The 12190-nt window shown below is 43.7% G+C and overlaps 1 protein-coding gene across 4 annotated transcripts in view; it reads right to left on the bottom strand.

Moving 5' to 3' along the window:
* Positions 1-12190, bottom strand: part of Ano2 (anoctamin 2) — a 341107-nt gene that overhangs the window by 36390 nt on the left and 292527 nt on the right. For all 4 annotated transcript variants that reach the window (XM_028754440.1, XM_028754441.1, XM_028754443.1 and 1 more), the window contains one exon: positions 3766-3911. In XM_028754440.1, the coding sequence (XP_028610273.1) occupies positions 3766-3911 (146 nt within the window). The remainder of the gene's footprint in view (positions 1-3765; positions 3912-12190) is intronic.

The following is a 12190-nucleotide window of genomic DNA, read 5'->3' as shown; positions in this document are numbered from 1 at the left end:
GACTTCTAGGATGAGAGTCTTAAAGCCCACTCCCACGTGACACACCTACTCCAACAAGGCCACACCTACCCCAATAGGACCACACTTCCTAATAGTGCCTGCCACTCCCTGGGCCAAGCATATTCAAACCATCACAGTTTCTTTCTTCTTTTTACTGTTTCTATGATTTTAATTGTCACTGAAGGATGGGGAACCAAACCTACCCTACTGGGACAGCCTGAGCCTGGGCTTTGCCTTTTGTGCCTGTGGCCACATTACTAATGCTTTCTGAGTAAGGTGGTAGGCCAGTTCATGACTACTCCCACTAAGCCCAGGAGTACAAATGTAACATCATAAGACAATTCAGATGTGGGTGCAAGGCTATGAAGCCCTGGTGTCTGAGGTCAGAGAACCCCTGCACTGCCTTCTTAGAGCTTAACAGGATTTAAGTTTGGGACTAGGAATACTAAGATTTCCTCTCATAGTCTTTAAATGCTGAAGAAATTCATTTTAGCTCCACAGCAATGGCCTCAGAACCTCAACATTTGGGTTGCAGTTGGAGAAGATGGGAGAAATCGGGAGCAGGTAACTGACTACTCAGTTGGAAAAGAATAGTGGTCCTGTCTTTGATGACTAGGAAAACAGAAGCTATGGGATTTGAAGAAACAGTCAAGGAGAGCATATCAAGAGATTCCAGACAAGTAGAGAGACTGGCCAGAGAATAGCATCTAGAGTGTTTAGTCAGGCTTCTGAGTGAAGTCCTCAGATCTGCCTCACACTCTGAATATAACATTTTTTAAAGCCTTTCCTGCCCCATCTACAGCTCCTTGTAATTTTTCGTTAAAAAAACCTTCTCCATTTGAGAGAAATTGGACTCCTGACAGTAACAATCATGGGGAAGGTTTATTGAGGGGCTATGTCAACAAGTATCATTGTTTAATTCCTCACCTTATTCTCAGCAAGATCCCAGTGAGGCAGGAAAGTGGGGGCTGCAAACACAGGCTGCACAATTAGCATAAAAAAATCTGTTGGCAAAGGGGAAAGCTGGGAAACTACTGGCCACTGGCTCTGAAGCAAAGGCACTCCAGACTATCTAAAAGTGACCCGAGATCATTTTAACACTAAAATAAATACAACCTGGGAGGTTTCAGATGCTAATGAGACATGTAACGCATGAAATTGCATCATGTAGAAGTACCTGTAAAGGAACCCAGTGCCGATGGAAAAGTCCATATTATGCAAATGAGCCAGAGCTTTCATTATGCAAATGATTCACTCCCACCCTTGGTGCCTCTGATACCATTTGGGTTACTAAATTCAACTGAATTACTAAACTAAACCTTTGCTCTGCTCTGGCCTCGTGCCTCTCTTGGAAGTGTATCTTTTAAAAATGAATTATGTCTGTTTCTGCTCTATGCTCCTTTCTTCGTTTCAGGACATGAGAACTCTGATTCCTTTCATATCGCCAGGAGATAGGTGAGATCACCACAGAGAAATCTGATTCCCTCCATATCGCCAGGAAGTAGGTAGCATCACCAAACCCTTCAGATGGGAAAGTTAGGCCTGCTGATGTTAAGCATTGTGCCCAGAGTCATGTATGTAGCTAGCAGGTGGCACAGTTAAGATTGGAAGTCCCACAGCTTGACTCCAGAACATTCTCTATGTTGCTTGACAAAGTTTGATGGAGTTTATTCTGCAGTCCTTTTTCTGATTGTGTATAGAATGATCTTTCTCATAAGGAAGACAGGCCAGAATAAAACAGGACACAACTCAGACAACAATATATCTATATAGTTTAATATATACATATATATATGTGTATATGTATATGTATATATATAGTTGAATATATATTTATATATAATATATATATATATATTATATAAAGTATTTATATACTATAATGCCTCTGAAATGATTGACATACTTAGCAAAATGGCAGAAACAGGCTTCATGTATTCTTCCAAGCAAGACTATTTTAGTATCAATAGAGTTGTTAATTCCATCAATACCAATGCCATTCTGAACTGGTGAAGACATTGTCCTAGTAATGACCAAGATTTTACAATTATTCCTCTCCGTCTCCTCGTGTGAGGTGGGAACTTGTCAATCTTCAGAATTCTCCACTAATTACAGGTCTGTAACAGATTTCTCCCCATCCCCAAAACTGCTAATATAAATTGCTTTTCCTTGTCAACAACAGTTACTCATGACCTCATGAGGCTGTTGGCACTTGTCAGCATTCTTCCTCAGAGTGTGCTTTGCTCTTATCGCTGATGAAACCATAGGAAACCTATGTCTGTAATTCATCCTTATATGTAGAAAAGGGAATTGTAGCAAAGAATCCTTGCCCACTTTCCACCAAACCCACATTTAAAAATGAAGTTTCACTTGCCTCTTAAAGTTAGCACAGCGAACTTCTGAACTTCTTTATGTTAATAAAAATCCCTCAGCAATTAGCAAGTATGCTCATTAAGTCCTTCAGCCAGGCACTAATCTGTTTATTATATACACTGAGTACCCGTTATGCCAGGAAATATGATGGGCTCTGGGGGAATCTGAAGATGAATGAGTCTTAGCCCCTCCTCACTGCTCTTTAGAACCTAATAGGTTGGGTCTGCTGACAGATCTGGGAGCAATGACTCAGTAAGATGCCATTAGTGTGGGTATCTAACATAATGCCAAAGCAGAGACGCACATAGATAATTTTGCCACCCAAGAGCAAGTGGGATTAGCCCGGAAGACTTCCCTGTTCATTGAAGGAGCATTACATCAAGCAAAGCTAGGAATGAACATTTGGCCCAAGAGGTTGGAATTTCAGGGCACAACAGGGCTGCTGGGTTTATTATGCATTGGTAATTCTCCTATATCACATGATTCCAGGGTACTAAGGGGTTTGTACTCAGTGAACGAGTATTTCCCCATACCTCTTGCAGCTTGGTAGACTGGTCTACTCCTTTCAGAAAGTGATGTGTCAAAATGAACAAATAATCAGATGATAAACACATTTTTAAACAACTATTAATATTTGAGCAAGTGTATGATGAAACATACTTCACGAGGACATAAAGTGTCTACCGTATTAGAGCATTTGACTAGGAGCCAGACTGGAAGACAAACCTCTGTGGCCTGTAGCTCTTGGTCTGTGGTATCCTGTGCTATTAATTTGTTAGTTCCAAGTGACAGAGACTACCAATTATCCATCCCAATAGAAAACGGGTTATTCTGCCATGGCCAAGAGTTGAAGGCAGCTGATTTAAGCTAGAAAACACACATGAGAAACTCCTGGCTTCTAAGCCATATGTGAACCGATCGGGGTTTTTATCAGCCTGCACTGACCCACACTTCTGCCCTCCTCAATTAAGAAAAACAACCAGATGCTTTACTGCTAGGATTTTCCTTTCACCCCATTAAACACCCTCAACCTCTGTGGAAAAGGTGTCATTATACCCAGCTCCCTCCTAAGCACCGCGGGCTTTTCCTGTGTTCTCCTTTATATAGGTCCCAGCTCAAGTGTCACAGGACTGCTTTAATCTTCCTGTATGGGAACTGCATTCTTAAATCACAGATTTCACTGTTTCCCTTTTAGAGTGGTAGAGGATAGAAACTGCAGGAAAGAACTAGAGAGAGCAAGCATCTGATTAATAGAAGAGAAGAAGAGACACACAATCCTGGGATTGTGAGCCCCTGAAAAGGCAGTGAGTATCTGAGGCTGCCCAGTCCGTCCCCAGCTCCTCCCACACCCTCTCCGAACCTGCCATCAGAGGAAGAAAGATGGGCTCTTACTCATTTCCATGTACTCCGGAGTCAGTCCAGTGTAAGGCTCTAAGCTGTAGTCCAGGTCCCACTGCTCTGGATGTTTTGAGTGGTCAGGGTCACTTTCTCCAGGTTCTGTCTCATCTTTCAGCTTCCGAAAGAGTTTCTTTAGCTTCCTACAAAACAAATGGAGTAGCCACTAAACAGAAACCCTAGGGAGCAGAGTTATATCAGCAGAAGAAATGAAGAGACTAAGTACAGACACCTGGTGGGAGAGGATTTGATGAGTCCTGCTGTGACTTGATGTGCCAGGACAGGTTGATACCCATGGGGGAACTCCCTTCTCCAAGGAGGGGCTACTTGTGAAGGAGGTTTGGAGGATGGATCAAAGAGGACAGGAGGGAGGGGGTGATCAGGATGTAAAATAAATAAATAATTAATGAAAAAGAAAAAAAGGAAAGGAGGGAGGGAGGGAGGAAGGAAGGAAGGAAGGAAGGAAGGAAGGAAGGGAGGAAGAGACTAAGTACAGACACTAAAGTAATTCCTGAACCAACCAAGGAGGTCTTTTATTAAGATAATAAAGAAGCCACCCTCAGCATGATACCAGAGGAGAAAGGTTACAAATCCTGCAGCCTACAGCAGCTACCTTAAACAAGGCATACCGGTACAACAGTGGGTGCCAGCAGTCTAAATTTTATGCAGATCTTTTTGGAAACGAATTATTTATTCTAGCTAGCTTGTATAAAAGACACAGAATCCTGGTATTTTATTTATAAGCTGTAACCTAGATTGGGCAGGTTGTGAGCTACTCCAACTTCCATCCCAGCCGTGTGTCCCTTGCCACTTGCTGTTTGAGTCTCCCCTGAGTTATTTCTGCTCTGTCAGCCTGTCCTCAGGGTACACTTTTCCTGGCCACATGCTCATGGTCCATCTCCTTTCACACTGGCCTCCTCTTCTCTCCATCTCCCTTCTTTTCCTCCTTGTCTTCCCTTCGACCCCTCACTGGATCCTCAAGTCCTGCTTTCTCTGTCTCCTGCCCAATATTAGGCTCTAGTCTTCTATTATCCAATTAACTTTAAATTGGGGAGCAAGGTTTACACAATAAAGAGAATTGTCTCATCTGGGGGCAAGCAGATGTTGGGGTACAGAATTTAGCATTTTTATACAGAGTGCCAAACCCCAGCATCTTCTGCAGATAATCAAAGCTGCTCTGATTTCAGGAGTGCAGCAGCCATGTCATAGCTGGAAGTCAAAATCTTGGGTGTTAGCAGGATTAGGGGTTCCATAGACTTTCGGTCTGGTAGGTCACAGCTATGTTTAAGGAACAGTGACCCCCCTAATGACTTCACCCAGGGGGTCCAGGTAGTTCATTGACCACCTCCTAATACCAGCACAAGAATGACTTCTGAACTAGAGAGACTTTACGTCTAAAAGAACTCCAGTACAGTTGGGTGCAGGGACTTGTCATAGCATTGTGCAGACAGCTGTATTGTGCATGGAGCCAAAATCTGGTTGGTCTGTGCTCTAGGCAGAGAGAGACCCCAAGATGTCATGGAAAGAGCTACAGATGGCCTGGCGATGACTGTGACTGTGGGCGAGCATAAGGTTAGCAAACAGGCCTGGGAGCTTCAGAACTTAAGGAGGCGGAGGGCACCTTAAAAGCACAAAGAGCAGACACAGGAGCAGAGAGTTCATCCATGAGACTGTGCAGCAGAGGAGACAAAGCAAGAAGAGGGAGGGGCTTCACCAGCCTTATAAGTGTGGATTGGTTCAGAAATGGGTGGGGATGGGACGCTGTATAAATTTACACATAGCTCTCAAGAGCTGGTCAGTTCCAGAAGTTCCCTCTGGATATCAGTAACCGGTAACCAAATGTATAAAGAAAATCTCTCCAGACTGAGGTTTGAAAAGATCCTGCACATTGTATAACATACAGATGGGGCTTTGGAAAACATCAGACTATGATTCTGACCTTACAATGTATTCGCTCATTAAAACAATTCCTTTGATGTTACCCTCACCCCAGCCTTTGCATCTGCTTTTCTTTTTTTTTTTTTTTTCATGTCCTCTTTTAATGACAAGTCTCTGGAAGTCTCTGAGTTTTTCCACTGCCAATGCTCCATGATTCTGTGGACTTGCACTCAGACCATGTGATCTGTGGGGCCTCCTGCTTAGGGACCTGGGCTTCAGGCAGTTCCACAGATGGCTGTTGGGTGTTGGCCTCACTGAGGAAACAGGCAGAGTCTAGCTCTACATGGGCCAAAGACAATGATGACCCAGTTACAGACACACATTGGCCATTTCCTGATTCCTGATGAAGTCCAAGTTTGTTCCCCAGACTTAGGTTCCCAGTAGGACTTCACTGTATCTGAGGAAGAAGCCCTCCTGGGATGTCTCCAAAGAGAAATGGTGCTATGCTATATTTATCAATCTACAGAAAAGTGGAGAGTTTATAAATTCTATTATGCTCATGTATGACAGTTACTTGGGCATTTATTGATGTGTTTATAAAAAGAAAAAGAGAGAGGGGTTATGTTTGGTGAATGTGTGGTGAGGTGTGGGTAAGGGGGTGCCTCTGTGGGCCCATGCTGAGGCATCTCTTCCCCCTGAAGGACCAGCCACATGGACGGTATAGTATAAAATAGAGTTCATTCATGGCATGGGGAGGGGAGTTGAGAGGGTAATAGAGACAGAGAAAAAGAGGGGGGGCAGAGGGAGAGGGAGAGGAAGAAGGAGAGAAGGAAAGGGAGAGAAGGAGAGGAAGGGAAGGAGAGGAAAGAGAGAGGGAGAGGGAGGGAAGGAGAGAGGGAGAGGGAGAGAAGGAGAGGGAAAGAGAGAGTGAGGGAGAGAGGGAGAGGGAAGGGAAGGGAAGGGAAGGGAAGGGAAGGGAAGGGAAGGGAAGGGAAGGGAAGGGAAGGGAAGGGAAGGGAAGGGAAGGGAAGAGAGGAGGAGTAGAGAAGTAGAGGCCAGCCATGAGCACATGGAGAGAGAGGGGAGAAGGGATAAGAGGACAGAGCAGGGGGAGGAAGGCAAGAGCAAGAGAGAGAGAGAGAGAGAGAGGAGGGCGCAAGCAGCCCCTTTTATAGTGAGTCAGGCATACCTGGCTGCTGCCATGTAACTGTGGGCAGAGCTTAGACAAAATGCCAACACTTATGATGTGACACTTTAGCAAGAATAAAGATGGAGAGAAAGTTAGCTGTGGAAGGATTCCTTTCTCTATTCGTCTCATCCCCAGCTCTGCCCAGGGAAGCTCTAACATGTGGAAGAGCCTGCACTTTCCAGGGATAAACCTGTGACCCCCAACACCTGGAGACTGAGGCAAAAGTGTGACAAGTTCAGCCCCTGGACAGTTATACAGTGAGACTCTGTCCAAGAAAGGAAAGAAAGAAGGAAAGCCAGAAGGAAGGAGGGAAGGAAGTGAGGAAAGGAGAGAAGAAGGGAGGGAAGGAAGAAAGAATATGGGGAATAAAGAAGAAGAGGGAAAGGAAGATAAGGTACGAGATCAAGGAAAGCAGAGTACAGTGCTTATGTGACAGACATGAAGCCTGGAGTCCAAGAGCCAGGACAGCAGAAAAAAGGCAAGAGGAGAAACTGGCACTTGTCTTACACACACACACACACACACACACACACACACACACACACACATACACACACTCCATCTACCTAGATGAGTAAAGGCCCTTTTGCTTCAGTGTACATAGAAATTCAAAACGCAATTCTGTCAGAGTTGGGATGAGTATGCCATTTCAGGAGCACACCACCATTAGATCCAAACTCTGTTTTGCACAGGCATCTGTTGGAAAGTTGAGACAAGCTCAGGTGAGGGAAACCCGGACTAACAGACACAGAAGATAAACAGCCAAGGCTGTGTCACACTGTGACACCATGTATGAAGCTTTTATGAAAACAACTGTTTGTGAGCATCACTCTAGGCAGTGGTGGATGAGACCACCTGGCTTCTCACTCAGAAGCACCTGTCACAACCACGTCAGGGGCTGAGGCCAGACCGCACAACCAGAGTTTGCCTATTGTGGCAGTTCTCACAGAGCCCACTTCCTCACTCTGTCTCAGTTCTTCCCTTTGAAGCATTTACTCAGCTCTGGGGTTTCTGAGCCAGGCCTAGTGAGGGAGGTAGGGATGGAGGCTGCGTGGTACAGACACCTGGACAGAGTGTAAGACTTTGTGGCCTCCAGGACACCTGCTCCGTACACAGGTAAACTTCATGGGATGCCTTTAGACATCTCTAACTTGGCTTTGGGAAGAGCCCAACACTGAGGAAGTACTTATCCCCTTTTCCGCTCTCCTTTAGTCACTGATTACTTCCAGTCAAGGAGGAAAGCTCACACTACTGTTGCGGTGCTGTGGATGACTCTCCAGTGCTTATAGTCCATTCTTTCTTATAGTTTTGGTTGTGAGCCTAACCTTTAGTGGCTGAGCTCTCCAGCCCCAGTACACTCACTCTTAACAAAGAGAATTCGGATCCTGGGCTGAGAGGTGTGGGTAAGAAATAATGCCACTGACTATCTAACCATGGCTCACTTTTTTGCTGTTTCATACCATTATTAGATCTTTATGGTAATTCACTTCTGGCTGTTCATCGTCCATCTTTGGGAATATTAGAGACTAAGATTAAGTGTGTAGACTTAGAAATATGAAAATGACTGCATGAGTAACTGTTAAAGTAATTCTTTAAAATGGCGGCTGCTGGTCAACCTGATGATCTAAGCTGCAATGGCTCTGCCTAGCTCAGCCGCCATGTTCTGGAGCCAGAGGCCACGTGCGCACTGCAGCTAGAAACGGCCAGACGTAAACACCAACCCTGCCACCCATGAGATGCCAGCGTGGGAGATGGCTCTGCCAATCTTCCATGCTGTTTTTACAAGGCTGCGCAGTGCCCAGACCATCCCTCCATCCACGCGAGCCCAGTAAGAAAATGAGACTCTAATGCTTAAATATTAATCAAAGGCTTTATATGTTTGGTAACGCTCAATAACAATATGCACATACAATTAGAGGTGTATCCCAATTAGCTATCCTAAATATAAGTTGTTACCCATGACTGCTCTCCATACCTGCCTGGGTCTTCATCCTCCTACATCTCTCTCCCTCTCCCTCTCCCTCTCCTCCTCCTCCTCCTCTTCCTTTTCCTCTTCTTATTCCTCCCACCTTAGCTCCTCCTACAAGTAACCATAGGAAGAAACTTCAAAATTGTTTATGAGTAAGCAAGGATGGGAAAGCAGTGCCACCATTCAAAGAGTGTGGTGACACTTTCTGCAGTGTGCACACAGTCTAGTGAGAATGCTGAAGCTTTGCAGAGAGGAGCTATTATATCACCTTTCTTACCCACTAATAAAGGCCAATATTTCTTTAATGTAAGAATGTTAACAATTTGCTATTAGAAGCAGATGCTAAGCTAGAGAGACCTCATTATTCTATTGTTACTGTGGGGTATCTCGATTACTCTTATTTAGCACGACCCTGACTTATTTCCTCAACTTGCTTCTATTTTCCAAAGTTAAATCTGGCTTGTCAGATTTCCTTACTTAATTCCTATGGGCAAAAGTTGAACATTAGAAACAGATTACCTGTGGACCAAAAGCCCACAGGCCAGGAAGAGAGAAGAAAGGTAGCATGTCTGAGCAGAGTGCTGTAGGTGACAATCGTGAACTTGCTCAAAAACCATTGAAACACATGACACTTCTTAAAAGTGTTTCTTCCTTCTTCTGCTGTCCATATTTTCTAGGGAGGTGAGTATTTATCCCAAGCTATTTTCATTATACAACGTATTGGAGGCAACTCTATAATAACTTTCTGAGGTTCACACAGACAGTAAGTATACAGCCTGGAAATGAATCCAGAATGGTTGGCCTTTGTATTTCTGTTCCACAGAAGGGACTGAACATCATCAGGTATAATCTTTAATTCACATATCTCTTCTTTCTGTCATTTTTCTTTTTACAAGAGAAGATTCATTTTAAATTTGCTTATTTCATATTTCCCAGCTATGCCCGACATTAAGACACTGCCAGGTATTTGGTTTCTGATTTTGGTCTTATCAAGCATGATATTGAGTGGTAAGTGTAACATTCATTCACCATAAACATAATGGTTTCACTGGACCAAGTTTAAACCACAATCTGTAGGATGATCAAGAACTTGGGGCACAGTGGCAAAATCTCTGATCCACATGCTAGAAGTTGCCTACGTCACCATGCTATGGGGCCATGCATATCCTCTATAAGGCTGGAAGGTAAAATGAGAGCATTGGGGTGTAGCTCAATTCATTCAGCAGGAGGAGGTTCATGTGGTCCCAGGCTTGTAAGGTACCTACCTCATAGATGACTATAAAGACACCACATTCATCAAGAGACCTAGGCGGTAAGACTTAGAGAAGGGAGTTGCAGGCAACATTGTTAACTATTATGCAGTTGCCATTGGTTAAAGTGCAGCATACTTTCAAACACATATGCAATGAACGTAAACAAGAAAATTCATTTTTAAAGGCAAGCCAGCATGTGTGTTTTTCATCTGTCAGGAAGCTGATGGAGCTGATGGACAGAGAACACGCCAACACATTGTCACACATATGCCTGAGTTGTTGTCTCTCTTAACTTCTTAAAGGCTTATGAATTCAGAAATAATGTGCTAGGTGGTAGATAAGATATTCAGAAATGTAAACATGGGCTTTGTGTGCCGATAAGCTGTCTATAGTTCCAACCAGAAGGGAACAGGAGTGCCCTACAAAAACAGGTGTCTTCTCCAGATGTTTGATGCACATGAAGACTTCCCTTGGCAGCTGTGCTAGAGAACTTTGTTACATAGCTTCAAAAGGACCAGATGTGGCTTCAGCATCATCTGTGTGTATTCTGGATGTTGGTCCGTAACAAATGCTGTCTCTAAGATGTTGTGTGCCTACGGAACAAAATACATCTGTTTCTGCAACTTTGATTTGACTATCACTGAACGACTGTTATTCAGAAAATAGGGATAGAATGAATCTCTGAGACCTGAATTTCTTGAGGTTACCAGTCTTACTGATAATTAGAAGCAGAGAGGTAGGATGGGACACTCAGACACTGATATTCCCACCAATCCTCCTCTAAAAAAACGCACATAAAAGTGCCATATAAAGTTGTCCCCGTATGTAAACAGAAAAATGTTTATGAGTGTTCTACCTAATGACTGGTTGTGATGGTTGTTTTAGTTAGGGTTTCTATTGTTGCAACAAAACACAATGACCACAAAGCAAGTAGGGAGGAAAGGGCTTATTCAGCTTACACTTCTACAGCACTATTCATTGTCAAAGAAAGTCAGGACAGAAACTCAAACATGGCAGGAACCTGAAGGCAGGAGCTGATGCAGAAACCATGGAGGGATGCTGTCTACTGACTTTTTTGTCATGGCTTGCTCAGCCTGCTTTCTTATAGAACTCAGGACCACCAGCTCAGATGTGGACCTACCCACAGTGAACCCTTTCTTTCTTTCTAAAGATTTTCTTTTATTTATGAAATTTATACACACAAGTGCTCTATTTGTATGTTATGAATATCCTATTTGCATGTGTGCTTGCCTGACAGGAGAGGGCATCAAGTGACTTTACAGATGGCTGTGAGTTACCATGTGGTTAATGAAAATTGAACTCTTGACCCTTGGAAGAGCACTTAAGTACCCTTGACTGTTGAGGCATCTCTCTGTCCCATCTGGGGACCTTTTAAAGAGCCACACACACCCTAATTCCATGGAAGTAGATGGCTTTGATGTGACACTTTCTTTGAGAAAAAGGTTGGCCTGGTTTTTTTTTCTACTAAGCCTATTCAATCCAATGAACCCAGAATTGGGCCCCATTCACACTTTTGAAAATAATCTAGCTCTTGCCATTGGCATCTCTCTTCATGTCTCAAAGGCCTTGACTTGCCATCTTGGAGATTTTACTCCTCCATATGTAGCACCTCTGGGTCAGTTATGAGGTGCTTGAGGTAAGACCAGAATGAATGTGCTGTTTGTTCATAAAAGTATCTGAAGGAAATAGTTTCCTTAAAGAAAATAATTGCAGAACATCTAAGAGGCAATGGTGATACAGGCACACACCGGAAGATATCCTGCTGTTTTTTGAAGCTTGGCACTCAGACTATTGACTTTCAAAATTCTGGTGATATTTATATTATACAGAAAACACTAAGTCACATGGAGAATAATTTTTTTTACCCAAATCTAAGCTCTAAGAATATGAGAGCCATTTCAATGGGTTTCCCCCGCCATAGCTAAGGCATAGGACCCAAGAAGTGGCAGCAGGGGCATATCCTTGTCTTGTGACATGTGAATAAAGTCATTCTTGGCCATGGTGCTCAGGATCTGATTCTCTGACTCTTAAAGAATATTACAGTGGCCACTTTATAGTTCAATAGATTCCTTTGCTGCTTAAACTAGCCAGAGGGAGTTCCAAGGGTTACAG

Source organism: Grammomys surdaster, unplaced genomic scaffold (assembly GCF_004785775.1).
Source record: "Grammomys surdaster isolate TR1022 unplaced genomic scaffold, NIH_TR_1.0 126013, whole genome shotgun sequence".
Classification (NCBI taxonomy): Eukaryota; Metazoa; Chordata; class Mammalia; order Rodentia; family Muridae; genus Grammomys; species Grammomys surdaster.
Note: the sequence above shows the minus strand (reverse complement) of the source record. Positions and strands in the feature narration are given on the sequence as shown.